Source organism: Pipra filicauda, unplaced genomic scaffold (genome assembly GCF_003945595.2).
Source record: "Pipra filicauda isolate LSUMZ 115617 unplaced genomic scaffold, ASM394559v2 scaffold7_size6619720_pilon, whole genome shotgun sequence".
NCBI lineage: Eukaryota > Metazoa > Chordata > Aves > Passeriformes > Pipridae > Pipra > Pipra filicauda.
The window spans coordinates 3658173-3679730 of record NW_024104976.1 but is presented as its reverse complement, the minus strand read 5'-3'; the positions used below and the strand labels follow the sequence as shown (position 1 = coordinate 3679730).

The 21558-nt window shown below is 37.0% G+C and overlaps 1 protein-coding gene across 1 annotated transcript in view; it reads left to right on the top strand.

Annotated features, from left to right (window-relative positions):
• Positions 1-21558, top strand: part of WDR72 (WD repeat domain 72) — a 102962-nt gene that overhangs the window by 48141 nt on the left and 33263 nt on the right. The window contains exons 15-17 of the mRNA XM_027736921.2: positions 651-742; positions 2277-2359; positions 8586-8697. Of these exons, the coding sequence (XP_027592722.1) occupies positions 651-742; positions 2277-2359; positions 8586-8697 (287 nt within the window). The remainder of the gene's footprint in view (positions 1-650; positions 743-2276; positions 2360-8585; positions 8698-21558) is intronic.

Here is a 21558-nt window from a genome sequence, read left to right as displayed (position 1 = left end):
TGACATAAAAATGTAGTTTTTGCAGGATCACATGGTGATATATTTAAAAGAAACAGTTTAAAATAGTGCAAGGGTTTGGAGAGGTTTTTCGCTTCCTTTCTCCTCCATCCACATCTGCTGTTTGGAAGGGTTAGGTTGCTGAATTAGTGATAAAGTACTAAAGGGCAGGAGATATACACACTATATCTCCTAAATTGTAGCCAACTACTAAAATCTCAGTATGGTGATGATGTTTTAAATTATTTTCCACTATAGGGAAAAAAAAAGAAACCTATTAAAAAAAAACTGGTACTTTCCCTTGAACTTTTTTCCCCTACGTATTAGGAAAAAACCCCAGCACAAGTTCTTTATGAAAATTAGATTTTAATTAATTTCTTCACATACAATTTTTTTTCTTTATTGCAACATAAAACTTTATATTTGGCTCAAAACTTATTATAGTTAAGTTCCTGCATGTGGATGGTGCTTTTCACTACTTGTGCACGTGTGAATGTTTCCATACCAAGTTGTAGACAAAACAATGCAAGTGACTTCTTTGAGAAAACTAAATGTGGTTGATAGTGATTGACAGCAAAAAAAACCCACTGCCCTGAGACAAGATTTTTTGTATGTATGTTCAGGTTCTGTTTAACAGTTTCATATTCTTTTAGTCCACAGAAATCAGAATCTGCACATGACAAATGGCGAAATATAGAAGCAGCAACCCCTTCATTGCCCAGTTTTTATGGAGACTTACCAAGCAGTAAGTATATGGAGGAATGGCAATATTAGTTTTTAAGTGTTATTTTTTTGCATGCCTCTTTTGCTAAAATACATAATTTAATTTCAATAATGAAAAAAATAATATTCTTTAGCTTTGAGCAGTCTAATCTGCAAACAGAGAAACTGCATTATTCAGTTTTCTTTTGTGAATATCACCAGAAATATGTAAACAAAATGTTAAACGGAATCAAGGATATTTTTCTTGTCATGGCAAAACATTTAGCTGAGTTTCTAAAGACATTTTCTAGCAATCTGAAAACCAACAATGTAATAAGACAAACACTGTTGTCTCCCCCCTCCCCCATGTCCCTCATCACCATTATGAGCCCACCCAATAATATACACAGCCCTCCAAGCAAACTGTTGCCTTAGTAATACAAGAGCCACCTTGGCTGTTCAATAATGCCTTCAGACTTTTGGCTTAGGGCAGAATAAAGTAATCTCTTCACATTAATGTCCCACAGGCCGTTGCTCTCAATCTTGGCTTTGCTAGCCAGTCTGGGTTTGTTTGCAGTATGCAACTAACCCGGGAAGGTTTAAATAAAAAGTTAAACAGAATATGGACATCTGTCAGTATATATTAGCTGATGAATATAGTGCTCCTCTTATAGACTAAGTCCTGTCTAGACTGAAAACAGAAATTCTTTCAGGTCAAATCTTGACCCTCTGCCATGTAAGTAAGCCATAATATCCCCATCTAAAACTAGTTTTTAGTTACCTGTCCTTCTCTGAGTCTTACATGCACCACAGTTGTAGAACCTCTGATGACAGCATGTTTCATGTTATTTATGTTCATGAACATAAAAAAATAGTTTTATTGAGTGGCCTAAAACTTCTAAGGTACTCTAACTCATGTGCCCTATCCCTTGGTTCACACAATTGTTCAGATTTGCAAATTAAAATCTTATCTGAGGTTTGCAGGTGTCAGACATTTTAGGGATGACCTGTTGTTTACCATCAAGGACACACTGGACAGCAGAACAGGGAATGCTAAATCTTGATTCTGCTGCTATTTCTGGACTTCCTGTATACATTTACATATGTGCAAAGGGATGGGAGTAAAACCTAGATAGAACTTGAGTTTTCAATGCTTTTTTTGCATATATGGACATAAAACTGAAGTCGTGCAGCAGGGGATGAGGATGGAGGATATCTGTCCTCGGTCTAAAAAAAAAGAAGTAATAAACTAAGCTAATTTAGGGTAAGAATGAATGTTCAAACAATAGATTGTCTGAACACGAGGTTGAGGTTAGATATTAGAAAAAGGTTCTTCCCGCAGAGGGTGGTTGGGCACTGGAACAGGCTCCCCAGAGAAGTGTTCTCACCACCAAGGCTGAGAGAGTTCAAGAAGTGGTCACTTTGTGCTTATTGCATCAGATGAAAACATACTCTAAGAAATTATGCTTTTCCAGATCTTTTCGGGTATGTTGCTGAAGTAAAAAACTAAAAGTGTTAAAATATCTTTCTATTTGTCTATATATTGCCAGTTCATACACTGTGTGTGTGTTTTTCAGGTAAGGGTAGATATCATTCCCCAGACTTGGGAATCATTTCACTGCTGAAACTGGTTTGTTGTTGGAGCGAGGAATCTGTAAAGGTAGGACAGAGCCTGTGTCAGTTGTTGCAATGGAATCCTTTTGTAACAGTGCTTGTAACTTAGTATTTGGAATCAGTAATGTGACCTAATAGTTATGATTTATGGTGAAATTATTGCGTAAATCATGCCATTCAGATCTGTGGAAAGCAGATTATTATTCCAGTATGAAGTATGTCGCTCATGAAACTATTTTGCTGTAAAGTACATGTTTACACGTGGCAAAGTAACTGTCCTGCTAATTTTTAATCTTGGTGATCTTGTTCGTAGCATGTATTTAAGAAATGAGTTACCTGTTCTCTAATAACTACTTATAACTTAGATCACAAATGCCCATTTTATACTCCAGGAAAATAGAAGGTCAAAATAATAATAGTGTCATATACCAATGTGTTGTTACAGAAGAAACAAAATGCATTCATAAAGGGCAGATAATTAATCCCCAGTCCTTGTTTATTACAACACTCTTTAAGAAGGACATGTAAGTTCTGAGTTTCCAGGACAGATGATGCTCATCCCTGTTGTTACTGAAGAATCTGAAGTCTTTGAGAGATAAATAAGTTTCTTGAGAGTTGACAGGTAATAATAAATCAGTCTGAATAGTGACCATTTTTTTGTTTTGGAAATATGTCTTTAAATAAAATAGTGTCATTTATTTGAGAGAGTTAATATCCAGGAATACAAAACACAGGATATTCTACTATGACCAGAATGAATTTTATTCCAGAAATTGGAAATACCTGTTACAAATTTATTTTATCATGTTACTTTTGAAATTGAATGCAACCCTGTGCTGCATTTCAAGTGCAAAGAATGTTTTCCAAAGCTGAGGTTTGCAGGGGTACTGCAGTGATAGTCCCCTGTTCTGTTAGATGGAAATGGTTTCTGCAAATATTCACATTCAATTGATTTCAGCATTTCGTCTTAAGCTTATCAGTTGTTTATTATATCCCTGCTGTCTGCAGGTCTTCTATAGCAGTTCTGCGTTCTTCTTCTCTCCCCTTTCTCTTACAATAAGGTTTTTTTCCTCTTTTTGAAACATTTTTATGAGAAAACCGAATACAGGAGCTACATTTCAATAGTTGCAGTTGTCATATGAAGCACATATAATCTCTTGCTGACCTGGTCAGCCACTGAAACTCTTTAGAGAGGAGTCACATATTCATGAAAGTTCTATTTGCAGCATAGCTGATTTTGTGAGATGTTGTAGGTATTTATATTTTCCAGTGTATTTAGCAACTGATCAGTGTACATAATGATAATGGTCTTATCTACCACAGGAGGTTGGTGTGCAGGAAGATAAAGTGTGGAATAAGCTGCCTCACAATTTTTTCACCTGAAAAGACTTTAAATTTAAGACACTGAAATTGTCAAGTACTGCAAATACCATCGATGTTTCCCAAATTTTAACATTATCCAGGCACAGCTTTGCAGTTGCTATAAGCTTTGTTACCCTTCTTCGTAGTGAATATTTTGGATTGTTTGCAGCCAAGCCACCATAAACCTTTTAACACTCAAAATAATTTGCCATGCTGGCAATAGGTGTGCCTGTGTAGTGACCAGTGGTTTATACAAAATTATAGCTTTTGTTGACAGTAAAGTGGCTTTGTTGAAACTCCACTTATACGAACACACATTTATGGCCAATTTATTAATCCTGAGCATCTTGATTAAGAACTTGTGTACATTTGCCAAAAACATCACTAGTTACCCTGTTTCTAAAATCTTTTTTGTTGTGATCTCTGGTGAAGGATACTGACTCTCAGACATGACCCAAAGGAGTTGCCATTTATTGATTCCTCATCTCCTTACAGTACTGTAGCAGATTCTGTGCAAACAAGGAAACCGAAAAACCTGCTGCAAATGTTTGATGAAAGGTTTACTGACTTGTTGAAGTTGAAGGATTGAGGGAGGTCTTTGTTTGAAATTTTAAAGATGTGTATATTTTTAAAATATTTTTCTAGTAATTTCTTTTCCCCAGTTGATTTTAAAGAAAAGGTTGTCTTCATGTGTGTTGCTGGTCTTTCAAACAAAATATAGCTGCTTCTTGCCACACTCCCATCCCACCCAGAAATTACTTAAGTGTGCTCATCTTTTCAGACAGATATATATATATATATTTATATATATAAAGCTTACTTTAAAGCATTTAATACGGGGAAACAGTGGCTGCATTTCTGCCCTTAATTGTCCTCACTCCATATTTAAAACAGCCCATTCCTTAAATATATCTGTGATAGATATTTGATTATACTTTCATTTTTTAAAAATAATAATACTGTATTATTGAACCTTTTTGGCTGAAAGGGTGAACATTAAAATAGAACTTAAAAAAATTTATCAGAATAGTCAAATGTTGTGCAGTCAAAAAGTTTTGGCTGTTGTTGGCTCTAGTAGATACAAGGATATTTTTTCCCACCAGAAGGATTTATTTGATAGTTATTTCCTTGTTCTTCATAGCTCCTTAGCCTTCAAATGACTGCTGTTGAAATGTCTTCTCCCTATATTTTAATTAAGGCATTTCAAGAGGAAGAATACAGTAGGAATAACTTGCTTCCTTTCTTTCCTTTCCTAAGATCTTCTTAAATCTCACTGAGTGAAGTTAGTTCTTGTTGGATTGGCTTTTCAGAAGACTGAAGTCTCTTTATAAAATGAAGCAAGCTTCCCCCTACCATATGTGTTACTCTGAGCTGGACAACCATTTGTAAACCAGTAAATGAGCCCACTTTCACAGCCAACTTCCCATTTTCAGTGCCAGTCTCAGCAAAGAAATTCAATGATAAATGTGGCAATGAGTTTTGTATGAAACTTAAATAAATCAGTAGTTCCACAAACAAAACCTTAAGTATACAGCCTTCATCTATAGCCAAGGATTTCAGTTGCATAACAACACGGGGGCTGTCTGTCACACCTCAGGGTGCCCATCAGCTTAGGGGGCTTCAGCAGTTTGCCTCTGTGGTTTGACAAACCAGGATAGAAATAATTGAGCTTTATCAGAGTCATTAGTGGCACCTTTGGGATCAGTAGGAGTCGTACACCAGCTCCTCCTAGTTCTGAGATAGCTAGTCAGGAATCAGCTCTCACCTTGACGTGGTTCCTTTGTGCAGCCCCAAGTAATTAGACCTTGGTTAGAACTTGGATGTATTAATTCAGGAGCATCATTTATACAGCATTTAGGCCCTGCTTTAGAATTCCTCCAGTGTCATCCTGATGTTGCAGTATTCCTTTTGTGTAAGGAAATTTGTTAATCTCCCCTTGGGAAAATTGCTGATGACATATGTAGATCTCTGAAATAATCATCTGAATGAGGAATGTAGGTGCTTTAATCTTCCTTCTTCACCAGTGGAAAAATATAGGCATTGTGGGGGCACTGCTGAGATTTTAGGAGGAATGAATCATCCTGGGACTTTCTCGTCTCTCTGTATTGATTCCTGCAGTGCATCTGTATTTTTTTTTTTTGTTTTACTTCAGTTATTTCACTGCCATTAGTACCTAGAATTAGGTGGAATGAATCTGAGAGATATTACAAAGGACTTCAGTTTCAAAGAATAAACATGTTAAGGCCGTTGCAGACAGTCGTACTGATAAGCTAGCACTGATACCCCAGTTTAGAGTAATATGTCTAACAAGCTCTGAATGTATTTGATTTTACAGCCTTTGACTCTACCTGAAGCCAATATACTTCAGTATAAGTATCTAAGCTACTGTCCTGACAATTACTGTGGAGAATTAGGGGAAAGAAGAATGGATAATTCCAGTTGATGTTTTGTCTGTATTTTTTTGTTCCCTGATGTGACTGTTTTATGGAGGCTTCTGGGAGATGGTTTCTGCAAGGCTCAACCCTGCAGAGGTTGTGGCCTGAGCAGTAACCAGGAGTGATACCTATTGACTTCTCTCCTTAAACCCACTCATTATAAAGGGAATAGTAATCCTTGGAAGTAATTGATAAAGTGTAGAAAGGAGAAAACCAGTATAACTTAGTATAGATGTAACAGTACAGCTTGTCTCAACTTTTGTTCACTTGTCTTTTTGAATTACTCTCTGGTATTGCTGCTGCAGAGTCAAACAATTACCTTTCACTCTTTAATATCAGTATTTATAGTTGGACATATGCTATTTATACTTTCTAAGTCAAAGAAGCAACATCATTTCCGCCACATTTAACGCTCCCAACTGAAAAGCAGATAGTATTTACAACAGCATTTACAGTTATGGGGCAAAAAATGAAAGCATATATTACTAGCCAATAAACTAGCTAATGTATATCCAGAAAGACACTAAAGATAAAGTGGAATTGATCAGAGAAATTGAAAAGTGCTCATGTAGATTTGTTTTGTGTTAGAAAAAAAAAAGCTTCTGGAGATTGTTAGACTTGGTGATAATGACAGATGAATTCTTGGGGAAGATGCAGCGACAGGACAAAACTAAACATGTGGAACCACACCAAGCACTGTGGAAATGCAGGTTCAGCAAAGAGATAGACAAGTAGCATGCAGAGGCATATACAGGTGGCTCTACAATAATATCATGTTGTGCCATCTGTTATTTTTTTATTTTGTTTTAAGTTGTTAGAGGAAATTGTTACGAATGCTTCCTGACTGGCACACACAGCAATGATACAGATAATGAGTATCTGATCCAGATTAGTGACAGGTTCTTAGCAGATTGCTTTTGTGTGCCTCTGTAAGAATCTTTTTTTGTCAAAAATTTCCCCAGGACAATGAAAACATGTCTTTGTTTCTTTCTCTTTCTTAATTATTGTAGATATATTGTAGGAGTCTGCTGTAAAGTCAGGATCTGTAATCCCCAAAGCTCAGGGTTGTGTAGATGTGAGGAATTGGAAACTGCCTTTGGTTTCCCCTGTAAAATAAAGTTCTGTTATAACAAGATGAAGGTTTGTGCTGTGTTGAACCACACAGGGCTGGGTTCACTTAGAGTGAACTTTTACACTGTGGACCTTATATGGTATACTTATCTACAATAAAGGGTTTTGTCTCAAAGGTTACCCACAGCCTTTGTTCCACTTAATGATTTGAATTTACAAGGGCAGCCTGACATATGATTGAGGACATGTACTTGATTAGTGAGATGAAACCATCTCTTCCAGGCATTTCGAGGGATCCTGCATATCAACTTCAATTTATATAAGTCTTAAACAATTTTAATAGTTTTTATAATATAAATATCATATAAGCTTAAAATGATTATAATATTAAGATGATCAACTTAAAATTTTCCTACTCAATTTAAATTTGTATTTAAACTGAGGTGGGTTACACTGTCCTGGAAACTACAGTCACTCTGTTTTTCAGGAAATTTCCTGTACTTGAGAATGAATATCTTCCCAAGGGGGAAAAATTGTGTTCCTTTTCTGCAGGAAATACCAAATCAAGAGAAGACATTCATGCTGCCATTCTGCACCATGCTGAAATTTAGACTGAGAATTGCAAAAGTTTGGGTCTTCATGTGTTTTATAAGATCTTACATCTTTAAATGTTCTTAGTTCTCCTGGGACTTCTTGGCTAAAGAGAAGGAAAGTAATAACTGTCATATCATCTCCACACTGCATTGTCCCAACACCTGTTTGTGGTGCATCAGCTACTGCAGGTGCCATTTAAAGGTGTTCAGAACTCCAGTAGATGTTCCTTTTGCATAAGAGGAGTTTGAGGAACCGTATTTCCCTTTGTGTTAGACAGAAAATCTAGTGGTATTATGTTTGAGCTAGAGGAATAGGGCATCACCACTGATAATAAAACATTCTTTAATTTTATCAGAGATTAGATGCCAGAAATTCTTTAAAAAGGCAGAACACAAGGTCATTATTCAGTCTATCAAGCATTTTTTGCACACGAGAAAAAAAGAATGTATCTCTTTTTAGCCGTTATCACCATGTGCTTTACTCACAAATATTGTCATGACCCCTTGAAATCAAGGAGGCAGTAGGTGACTGATTCTAGATATTACATTAAAGAAAATGATGATTATTGGAAAGCAGCCCTAACTGAAAACTTACTCCACTCTATTGGTACCTAGTTATTTTTTTTCCTCAATGTGTATGTAGAGACACATGATTATCACTGTCTGAAAGATTAATTAATAAATGTCGACTTTCTAATGACATTCGCCAGGACAGTCTTAAGGTTTTGTGCTAGTTGGTTAAAATTGTCAAATACTTAGATAAATAATTGAGGTACTGCTATCATCCAGTAATGATTTGCATTTCTGACAGATTACTGAGGCAATGCAAGCAGTGCTACTGGCAGAAGTTCAAAGGACTATCAACCCCTTGAGAAAGACGACAATTTGCAGAGAGTCCTTGGCCATAGTAGAGAATGGAAATGGTAAGTTGTGGACACTGCCAAAGACTGAGCAGTGGGATTTGCAATACATTAAAAATCATGGTGGTTTAGGTTGGAAAGGACTTGAAAAATCATCCAGTTCCAACCTCCTACCATGGGCAGGGGCACCTTCCACTTGACCAGGATGCTTGAGGCCCCATCCAACCTGCCCTTAAACACTCCCAGGGCTGGGCCATCCACAGCTTCTCTGAGCAACCTGTGCCAGACCCTCACCACCCTCCCAAGAAAGAATTTCTTCCTAATATTTAAGCTAAATCTCCCCTTTTTCAGTTTACAGACATTACCCCTTATTCTGTCACTACATGACCTTGTAAAATGTCCCTCTCAAAAAAATTTCTTTGTCTTGTAGGTGGAAAATTTGTTGGTATATTATTTTAAAAGAACTTCCAGTAGTAATCAGAACAAGTTGGGAGTGGGAGTGTGTAATACATTATTTCTGTGTGAGACAAGCCAAATGGCCTATTTCTAACCTTATCAGGCTATGAGTTTTCTCATATGATTGTCAAGGAGTTAAAGGACTTTCACACTCTCTTATCTCCTTTGAATAGAAAAGAAGAAAAGGTAAAGTTTCTTTAATTGTATGATAGTTTTGGTATTATAAATATATTTGCAAATAAAGGAAGCAGTGTGTTTGGAATAGAATCAATAAATCATATTGGAAAGAAGTTTTAAAAAATTATCTTTCCAGTGACATCAGACCTTACACAGTACTAAAAATTAATTGCTTAAATTTTATAACTTCATAACGTAATATAGAATATTTTATTTTTCTTTTAGAAATCACCTCTGTGCAAGGAGATATCAAATGCATTTTACAATTAGATCATTTCATTTTACTAGAAGCTTATTCTTTGCAACTTTACAATGGTGCTAATGTTTATGGTAAAAAAGATTGAACCTGAATTTATGTTATGAAGTTATACTCTTTTTTTTTTTTTTAGCCCATTAGCTGAGTCTTAAAATTAAGTGACCTAAATTTTAGATCCAATCTTATTAGTGAGCCTTCACTTGGGAAACTAATTTATTATCTCATCGAGTGTGTGTGTCTGTCATGAAAATTTGTTACCCATATCCTTGTTCCAGCATACTAAAAATGATCAGTTGATACTTTGCTTCAGGCCACAATACAAAGTGGTGTCTCTGTAATTCGGACTGTTGGAATACAAAACACTTTGAATAACTGTCATATATGAGTTTATACTTTGCTTACACTGAAGATTGCTTTGAATCATTTTGTTTATATGATTTGGGACAAGATGCATTGTAATTAAAACATCCCCAGCTGTCAAGTTCATGGATTTAATTTCCAATTTCCCGATTTTTTCAGCATGTATTTCAATGTAGTGTTTTGACATAGGTTTACAGCTAAAATGGAACCAAATGAAAGCTGCAGATGCAGATATCTGCAAACTCCAGATGTGTTTGGGCCTTTGGGTTTGTTTCAAAATCTTCCATACTAGAGGAAAAAGCATTTCTGTTGTGTAAAAGGTGCTGGAATGACTCTGCAATTCTAGTAATCAATTGTTGTTTAATTAAGTCTTAAGGCTCAAACAAGTTATGAATTCAGGGGAGTTATTTCTGCTCTCTGAAAGGGGGATTTGTTTGTTTGTATCTTTAGTAACAGATTTTTACCGTCATTTTGTTCTTAACCTGATTATTTGATGGCTATTCAAAAAACAACTAGAAAATTGCTTTGCTAGAATGAGCACAGTATGCATAAATATTCATACTAGCTAGGAATTTTTTTCATACTCTATGATCTGAATTACATAAATGTCTTGTAAAGCAGAGTGGATTTTTTTGACATTGTTCAGCATTTTACTGTAGTCTGGAAGAGGCAGAAAACATACAGGAAGATGGGAAAAGAGATGTTGCACTATGAGTATTTAATATTATATTAGCTTTCTTTTTGTTCTCATTTCCACTCATGTTTTACCTTGTTGCATTATTTATCACTGCGTGTAAATAGCAGAAATATTCTTCTTTTGACTTGTTTGATTTTATAACATGCATTGCAAAAACTCAGTAAATTCACATGGAACTGAACGAATTTTTCTGTGATTTCTAATATACGAAAGAGTAAAACTATTTGTGGCATGTAATCATATGCAGAAATGATATCTATAATAATATGCATATATGTAGTAATATGCATTATTAAAAACCCATGCCAGAGTAAGTCCACAACCAGTGTAATTCTAAGACAAGTAATTATATCTGGGTTTAGTCATTCATCTGATAGGTATGTCATCTTTTATTTTATTAAATGCTCTGTATTTATGGGTTGTACAGTAGCTATCATTTTGTGCAATATCAAGGTAAAGGTTAAATAATGTTCCAGGTTTTTAAGTCATAATTCAAGACCAGGTTCATGCCCTCTGACCCAAAGTAGAAGTATCTGAATCTTGGCTGCCATCATCATTGCATTGTGTTGCATTTTTCTTTAATTGGAATGAATAGATTTGATCTGGAGATATTTAGCTTTATTTAACTCCACAGTTTCTACTGAATCAATAGAAGTTCTCCTTAAAAAGAAAAACTTTCAAGATTTGACGTTCAGTTTTTATCTTTAAAGTTCATAGTATGTTCTAGAGTTGCTTTTTTCAGAAAGCTCCTTATTCCTTTGAGGATCCTGAATCCTTCATGGTTAAGGGTGATAAGATGTAGACATCAGCTTCTCTTGATGAATAATTTAAAATGCCTTATTTTTCTGTGGTTCCATACCAATATTGTATTTGAATTAAAAAAAAAAAAAAAAAAAAAAAAAAAACAAGCCACCAAACTTATGTTTTTCCATAAGCAAAGATAAAGAATTAAAAGAACTATTCATGCAAAGTGTTCCAGAGAAAGGGTTAACTGTGTTGTGTCCTAGTACCTTCTCCCACTGTTACTAAAAGGAAATATAAATGTAAACAGCTGCAATTTCTTTATGTTAATGTCAGAGATAATAATTTTGGACCTGTTCCAAACACATTGATAGCAATCTTACCATTGATTTCTGCAAGATTCGCTTCAGTTCTTCAAAGAAGCTGAGGTTTTCCCTAATTTTTTTGACATTCATCAGAATTCTGAAAAAGTTTATTGGACTTAATCCCTTCTTGCTTTTTTCTACATACTGATAATCTCAGATTAGTAGTACCATTTAACAGGTTGTCAGTGTGATCTTGTTTTCCACTGTCATCTGCATCAGAGGCAGTGATTTTCAGGTCTTAAGGATTTATTTATCCACTTTTATTTGCATAAAACCAAGAGGAGCTGTGTTTGCTGGCATTCATTTTTCATTTTCCAGTATTTGATCTTGTGACAAACATACCTAGTCCATACCCAGCCACGTGCAGAACTTCTTTGTTCAGAGGGAGTTTGGTGGTCATACCACTGCTGTCATTCACTGGCCTGGTGGTTGGACACAAAGAAATTCATGGTCAGTCCTTTAGCTGATTTGAACCTTTATCTTTGTCGACAGTAATTCATTGCTCATCCTTGAGGCATTCTGCAGTGAGTCATCTGCAGAGATTGTTTTGTTTCCCATGGAAATCTCAAAATATTTGCGAGGCTGAGAGCTAGGAATGGGATTCTCTGAACTTCTGGTGCATTTTGTGTGTAGGACAGGGATCTCCTTATACTGCACTGAATTCCCATGTTCCCATACTGAACTGTTTCCCATGTGCCATCCTTTGATGTCTATTTCTTCTAATGCACAGGGAGCCAAAAAAATCTGAAACATCATTATAGCGTATGAGTTCTTGTGGAATTGTGTGCCTCAATTTTTTTGTAAAATGTGAAGAACTGGATTTATTTACTTTCTAAGTAAATCGTGGGCATAAATATGTTTTCGAACTTAATACTCAGATATTAAATTGAGGAACTGTTGAATGTGATATTCCAGGAATGCCAAAAAATTGAAGTTTTGGAAGTACAGGCTCTGTTCCCAAATATAGAATGTTATTTTAATTACCTCCTGTATTTGTGAAAAAATTAAATGTGAAAAATCATACCACTAAGACTAGCTTGCAATAAATTCTGGTTTACACTTAAAAATTCCTAGTTTAAGCAACTGCTAATGATTCAAGCTTTTAAGTATATTTGAAAGCTATTAGCTATAACCTCATCTTTTGTATGTGGTTTTGGAGCCCTTTAAACTATTCAATTAAATAAATTGGTTCTTGCAGGAAAAAAGCTTCTGCTGATAAATACCAGAGGGAAATTAATGGTGGCAATTGAATTCCATAGGTTAGTGTAAAGAATTGTCAAAGACTTATCTAGAATATAACAATATGTTTTTTTAAAATGAGGAATCCGTTCAGTAATGGCAAATCAATGGAAGGCAGGATGTAATGGCCTCTGTTCACTACAGAGGTGCACTGATGTGCAGCACAGGGTTTCAAACACTTCTGTTGTCTGGGTTTCAGAAATCTGTCCAGTTGCAGATGACTTTTTTTATTTCAGCTCTTAGGAAGTAATTCTTTGACTGTCTTTCTATATAGCAAATGAAACTTCTTGCCTGCCTGCCTGCCAAGCCTGAAGGTTTTGTCAAGGAAGGGCAGATAAAGAGAAGGGTTGTTCTGTCTATATTTTCTTTAGTATTGTCATCTTGTTACAATCTTCTGCCTGCTCATATTAGTCTAAATGTACAATCTAACTCTACATTTAAACAAACAAAGAAGACAAAAATCAAATTTTTTTGACACTTCAGGAATTGCTTTCATAAATGGATCCTCCAAAACAGATAAACTAAAATGTCCTTCTGAGACTCATAGTGCCTGTGATTAAAACTTGTAGTATTTCAGGTGAAATTTGTCAAATCTGTCTCTCCTCCTATGTAGTCCCTCTGTGTTTTGAAGTATTCCCAAACTTTAGTTTTAGAGCAACATCTGAACCAAACAGTTTAATCATATTTTCTTGCAGTTTTTACTTTTCAACTGGTTTGAGGTTTGGCTTCAGATATCTCCTGATTTGGCATCTCTCATACTTTTCCAGTTTAACCCTCTTCTTGTGTTTGCATGTTACATCTTCTATCTGGATTTCTTCCAGCTTGTTTTATTCCTTTACATTCCCATCTTTGACTACCTCTTTTTTATCAAGAAATAAGAATGTTAAAAATTATCTCCGACATGAAACTTCCTTTCTCGGTCCAATCTGTTCTTATTAGTGCAAACATTTCATCCAATAAAACGAAGTTTTTAGATGGAACTGAAATTTTGTGTTCTTGAGAAAGATCTTACACATAACAAAATTTGCTAAACTATCAGACTTCAGACTGTTTTCAAAATTTCTCTGTTAGGCCAATTTTTTATGTGTGCATTAGCAATAAGCAGTGTACAAAATGATTGTATAATCAACATTTCATCATTATTAATGAGAATTAGATTAATCTGTAATCTCATTTTAGACTGTGAAACAGCAAACCAATCAATCTAGCATTTGTTTGATGAATGGCCTTTAAGGGTAAACTGGTGACAGCAGTAGCTTTCCTCTGTACTGAATGTGCAATAAAAATGAGTGTATTGTATCCTAGTTTCATATTACAAATATTTCCAGTAAAAGAATACAAATCAATGTTATATTTTAGCATCTATCCTTCACTTTAACTATACCACTGTATCATGTCCTATATATCCAATTAAAACCGTAGTTTGATCCAGTAGTCTTTAATATTAGTGGTCAAGTACTAAAGGAAGTGAGCTTAAAGACTCGTGGAGAACTACAGCTGATTTCATTCCATGCGTCATATATTTTACCAGAGGACTCCTTAATGCAGCAGAAATCAGATTTGGTGTGTATTTTTACACAAAATCAAATTCTACAGGCGCCATCTCAGACTCCTCCAAAACATTAGGAAGGATAGGATTCACTGGTCAAGGAGGCAGTAAGGGTCACGTGCATTCTAAATTCAAATGCACAGTAAACTTCAGTCAATTTTGTTTTCTATGTGCTTTTTTCAGTGTTTACTGAATGGGAAGAATCTCTAATGTGCTTTTTATTTAGATCTTTAAACACTCTTTTTGGGGGGGAAGGAGCTGTTAATACAGAGATAAAATTATCATTGGTTCATTTTTAGTCTCTACTGTTCATTTAGAAGTTCATTTTGTTGCAGAGTGCAACACAAATCTTACAAAGATTTGAAAGCTGGTTTCCAGTTAGGGTTTCAAAATAACAAGTGAAGGAACTGCAAGTACTCTATGTTACTCACATAATCTCCTCTGTCTTCTACTGGTTGCTTTTTGTTTGTTTGTGTTTTTTGGTTGGTTGGTTAGTTCTGGTTTGTTGGGGGTTTTTGTTTTTGTTTGGGTTTTTTTTTTTGAAGAACCACTCCTTGTCACATCTTGCTTTCTTAGTCAGAGTGTCTCTGCCTATATTGTTATTCTTAGCTGAACACAATGTTCAGACTTGCTAATAGCGTATAATTTGTAGTCCTTATAGTTCAGCTGGAGCTCTGGTTTTCTTATGACTCATTTAGTAAACAGAGCCATGAGTCAAATAAACCAATAGAACTGGAAGAGCTGTAAACATACCATGGAAAATGTGTTTAAGTCACAAAGTAATGCTTTAATTTCTTGTGTATCACAATTTTTGGTTAGGTTACATTTTGAAGTTTATCCTTTTACTATTTCAACTTAGAGACTGATGAATGCTGACTGCTCAGATTCTGCCCTCCCTATTGTCTACACTGTTAAGGAACTTCCAGGCCTTAGTGGTGTTTCCCTGCTTCACTGTTTGTCCTTTTTCACTCATCCAGTGTCTGTAAAAGAAGCTGAATAAAGCAGCAAAAAAGGAGTACTTTAGTTCTAAATGTAACACCTCCTCTAGAATGTGTTGTGCTAATAATTCTTGCAAAGCTGGAGATTTTCTGTTATGTGGGTCTATTATGAGAATCAGACTGAGGTGGAGGGAGAAAGTACTTATGTATAGTCCTTTATTAGCCCTGAAGCTGAGCCCTGTGCCAACAGTCATAGATAAAACACAGTATCAGAATACCTTAATCGTATTTATAACACTCCATCTAGAGTTTTTCTGTGCTGTATTTTGTAATCTCCCACCTCCTGATACTATTTTTATTAATTTCTTTGCTGTTCCATGTTCCTGTAGAATACTATGAGTACATGGAGGTCAGGAAAGACTTAAATAGGTCCTACCCTAAAAAGATTGTAGAGCTGGATGCCTTTCTGAGAAAGGAGTGGTACTGAACAGCATGGATAAGGGGGATGATCCCCAGGCAGAAGGTTTCTTCTCCGTGTTATGTGATTACACAGCTGCCCTGCTTGAAAAAGGTTTGCAAGAGTTTGGTGATATTTTCTTTGGGCTCTATTGCCTGGATTTTTCTTATTGGGGGGAATAAAATCTTGCTGAGAGGTTTTGACTGCTTTTACCTCTGGCTTGTTCTGGGCTGTTGGGAGGGCAGAACAGTCTACAGTGTCCACTTAATTTTTCTCATGCTTTGGTTAGTCTTCTGTCATGGAATCAGAATATCATTTATTGACCTTTTTTTTTTTAAATGACATGTGAAGTAAAGTATCTTCTAATTTTGAATCTTGTATTTTTAAACTTTTAGCAGATACTGAACTGATTCCTGAACCTGGTCTATAACTGTGTTTGAAATGTTTCTGTCCTTGAGTTTCAGAATATTGGACTCCCATAACTTAATTTTATAATTTCCTTCCAAATAAGTTCACTCAAATATTGAACTAACAGTATTACTGTAATTATCTGGCAGTAAGACAAGTTAAATGTTTTAATAGTTTTGTTTGTTTAGAAAAAAAATCCTTGCAGAAAGAGAGAAATTACTTCAAGCCACTGCTAATAGTTTTCAGTAGAGATGGAAATTTTCCATTATGTGTTTTGGGAAAAACACACTGAAAGGTAGAACTACTTTATTTATACAAGAGGTTATTAGTATGGAAGTAGAGAGTCTGGCTAACACTCACACAGCAGATTAACACCACTGAGCAGTGCTTGTCTCTAATAATGAGATCAAGGTATCTGTCTCAGCAAACAAAAAATGGAAATGGCTCAAAAGAAGCCTTTCTCGCCTACCAAGCTTATCAAGAAAATATTGAACCAGTTGGATGTACATATATCCATCACTGTGGAGAATGGATCTCAACAGAACTGTCACATTTCAGGATGGACAATGTATTCATCTCTTGTGGAAGATATTACAGAAACCTGGCTGGTAGAGAGAGGACACATTAAAGATTCTATACCGCTGGTCTCACGCTAAAGCAAGAAAACTATTAGAAGGTCACTGATCAGTGTGTTTGTGAAGCTGTATTGTTTAAGAAACTGCAAGGCTGCATTGTCTGCTGTGAAGCTGTATTGTTTAAGAAACTGCATACGTGATAGAAAAATTAGAGCAACAGGATGGGAAAGGTAGAGAAAGTAGCAAATAGTAAATAAAGTAACTATAGCCATGAGAAAGAGGCAGCATTTGCGCAAATATAACTTAGGTAATTGGGAGCCAATGATGAGCTTGTATTTGGAATATTAATGAGCCTAATTATTAGCCTTTATAAGCATGGAGCTTACAGCAATAAAGTTGGATTAGTCATGATCAATACTGTGATCGTGTGATACTTTCCCGTCGTCCACAACAAATGGTGACCTCCGACGTGATAATTTAAAGAAACGGGGGAATCCACGGTTGGGATGGCATAGTGTCGGAGCCTTAGCAGCGAGGCTGGTCAAAAAGTCAAATTGAGGAGTGACTTGGACCTGGAACTGGTCAAAAGGTCGGCAGAATTTGCGACTTCGGACCCGGATCAAAAAGTGGGCAACTGCAACTTCGGATCCTTAAAGCGTCACTTGGGACGAGTTCCACCGTACGTGCTGCCGGACCCTGGAGGCTGCAAGAGCGCGCTAAAAATAGGTAAAAAATAGAAAGGGAAGCAGCATATAGTTTATTTTCTGAATTTTTGCAGAAAAAAGGTATTAAAGATATAGATTTAAAAAAGGAATTACCAGGATTGCTTGCTTTTGGGTATGCAAAAGGGTGTTTTATCAACCTGCATACCGTGCATTCTTTAGAAGAGTGGCGAAAGTTTGGAGATAAAATATGTGAGGCCATTCTAGAAGAGGATAAAGTTGCAAAAAAGCTGGGAAAGTTTTGGAAAGTTGTGAATGATACATTGTTACAACATGAGGCAGAAAAACGAGCTGCTGAGCAAGCTCGAGGTATGCAGCAACACAACAGAGACTGGTTCTCTATTTCCCCGACTCCCCCTGCATTTCAATCAGTTATGCTCCCAGCACAGCCGTCTGCCCCCCCTCCTAATGAAAATACGGCTCCCCCTTCTGCAACCACTCCTGACCCTCCTGCCCCTGCAGAACCTTTAAGCAATAACGCTGATCCATTGCTGGAGCCACCAGCACCCCCTCCTCCTGCTTTAGATGCTGTGATGCCTGTCCCTGGGGCAAGCACTGACCCGGCGGGGGCCATAGCCAAAGAGAGGAGAGATACATGGGCAGCGATTGCTAAACATTGCCTGTCAGAAGAATTGCAGGGGGCAGAGGGCATGGCATTTCCAGTTACTTATAATCAAATGCCAGAGGGAAGGCTAAATGCCACCATAACTCCATTAGATTGGAAACTTTTGGCACAACTGCGGAGCACTGTAAGTGAATTTGGTTTGCATGGAGAACCTGTTAAACAAATGTTAGATTACTTCTGGGCCACTCAACTTTTACTACCCTCAGATCTCCGTTCCATTTCGAGAATGATACTTACAGAACATCAGCAACTTTTGTTTAATGCTTATTGGCAAGCATATGTTAATGAAAGTGTTGCTGTGATCAGGCAACCGGGGGATCCTTTACACGGCGTTACAGCAGACGAACTAATGGGAACAGGTCCATATTCACGAACCGAAGCACAAGTACACATTGGGGCAGATAAAATTAGAGAGGCCATGGACCTTGTAAGGAGAGCATTAAATAGGGTCAAGGAGCCAGGGGGAGTGCCATTATATATGAGCTTAAAACAGGGAAGGAATGAATCTTTTGGTGAATATGTTGACAAGTTAACAGCTGCTATCACAAAAGCTGGGGTCCCAGATTATATGAAGGGGACCATGCTAAAGCAGTGTGTTTTGCAAAATGCTAACTCAATAGTTAAACAAGTAATAAATACATTGGGTCCTTATTGGACTATAGAAGAATTATTAGACAAAGTATTGCAAATACCAACAGGAGAGAATGCATTTTTAGTCAATGCTATTCAGGATTTTACTAAAGGGCTTAAAGAACAGACTCAGGACTTAGTTAAGGAGCTTAAAGAACAAGCTCAAAATTCCCAAATTCAAGTGTTAGCAGCTCTTGCACCCCTCCAGGGAAAGGCTAATAACTCCACAGATGGAAAAACTCGATCAAAGTGTTATCGATGCGGAGCTACTGGACACTTCAGAAGGGAGTGCCGAGCAACAGGAATTTGGTGCCAACAGTGTCAGAACTCCACCCACAACACTTCTGTTTGTCGGAACCGGTCGGGAAACTCCCGGCAGAGCGCGAAGAATTGCAGTGGCCGCGCTCAGACACAAGTAGTCGCTGCAGCACAGATAACCCCAGCCAGCAACTTTTCACCGAACAATCCATTCCACGGACAGGAGAACAACTGCAACCTGCCACAACCACAGCCTCAGCCAATGCTTTCGGATTACAACCTGCCACAGCCGGTAGCCTCGGATTGGATCTGGCCACGACACTAGAAGTCACTTTGCTATCCACCCAACCTCAAAAGATTCCTACTGGTATTTACGGGCCTTTGGTAATAAATAAACAAGCATTTGGGGCACTGTTGATTGGCAGATCGTCGGCTAGCCTTGCTGGATTATTTGTGCTGCCTGGATTAATTGATGCTGACTATACTGGACAGATAATGGTTATGGCATATACTATTTTTCCACCTTTAAGGATTCCTAAAGGACAACGTATTGCTCAATTAATACCCCTGCCACAGTTAGCAAAACCTTTAACCAACGACCGACAACTGATGCAACGTGGAGATCGTGGATTTGGTTCTACAAGGGGACTTACCTTACTGACACTGGATTTAAGTGAGAGGCCAAAACATAAAGTTACAATTATATGGAAAGATCAAACAAAAACACTGGATGCTTTACTAGATTCAGGAGCTGATTCCAGTATAATAGCTCCTCATTGTTGGCCTAGACACTGGCCTCTGCAACCTGCTACTACAACTGTGACTGGCATTGGGGGTGCCTCAATTGCTATGCGGACTCCTACTGTGAACATCGAGGTGGAAGGTCGTGTGGCCAGTGCTGTCCTGTCTGTTGTGCAGCTTCCACCAACAGTACAATGCTTAATCGGGAGAGATGTTTTGACACAAATTGGGATGAAACTCTCCAATGATCACCCTTTGGGGGAATAGCCATTGCTTGGTCTTTCCCAATTCCTATTACTTGGATTGTTGATACTCCAGTATGGGTTAAGCAATGGCCTTTAAAACGGGAAAGCTTGGAAGCTGCTCATGAATTAGTACAAGAACAAATTGATCAAGGACACTTAAAACTTTCTACTAGTCCCTGGAATACACCTATATTTGTAATAAAGAAAAAGTCTGGAAAATATCGATTATTGCATGATCTAAGAGCAGTTAACTCACAAATGGAAGCCATGGGGGCTTTACAACCTGGACTACCAAATCCTGCAATGCTTCCCATGGATTGGTCCTTACTGATTGTAGACTTAAAGGATTGTTTCTTTACAATTCAATTACACCCTCGGGATACTAAACGTTTTGCTTTTACATTACCTGCTATTAACAGAGAAAGACCTGACCAACGATTTGAATGGACAGTATTACCACAAGGGATGAGGAACAGTCCAACTTTGTGTCAGCTATATGTGGATAATGCATTACAAGCCCTACGACGCAGATGGCCAGATTGTATAATTTATCACTACGTAGATGATATATTGTTTTGCCAGCCTGAGGAGTTTGTACCCGAACAAATACAAATAATTCGCAGACATTTGGAACAATATAAGTTAATAATAGCAGATGAAAAAATTCAAACGACAGAACCATGGAGATATTTGGGGTGGACTATCTCTCGACATGCTGTTATCCCACAGAAATTAGTATTTCAATCAAAATTGCGCACTGTGAATGATGCACAAAAACTTCTTGGAGATTTACAGTGGTTACGCCCTGTTGTGGGAATCCCTGCTGACCTTTTAGCTGAATTGCGACCCCTATTAAAAGGAACAGACCCAACAACCAAAATTACTGTCACAAAGCACCAACAACTCATACTCCAACAAATTTTAGATTGTGTCACTCAGGGCCGTGTTCGGAGAAGACAATGGGAATTACCTTTAGAACTTACCTTTTGGGCTGACAAACGATACATTTTAGGTGCTATTACACAATCACAAACAGAAACGGGGGAGGATATAGGGGTTTTAGAATGGTTATCAACTAGCATACAACAGCCTAAAACACTTTTACAAAAAATTGAAATGTTGGCAGCCCTGATAAAAAAGGGTCGAGAGCGTGTGTTACAAATTGATGCTCAAGAGCCTGCACGTATACGATTACCAATGCAGAAAAATGATCTTGATTGGTACCTATGTACTAATGAGGGTCTTCAAGAAGCATTATTAGGACTGACATGTCCCATAATTACCAGTAGACTGCACAATGTCCCTACAGCAAATTTTTTTGCATCCATATTTGCCCCCTTTGGAACAAAAAAGAGCCTGGTTCTTGTCCAAAGAACAGCTTGTTGGGCAAGAAATCAAATGAATAGAACTTCGAAAATTCTGGGAGAATTGGCTCATGACTCTGATGAAATAAGGCATGCTGTTTTACAAAACAGAGCAGCCATA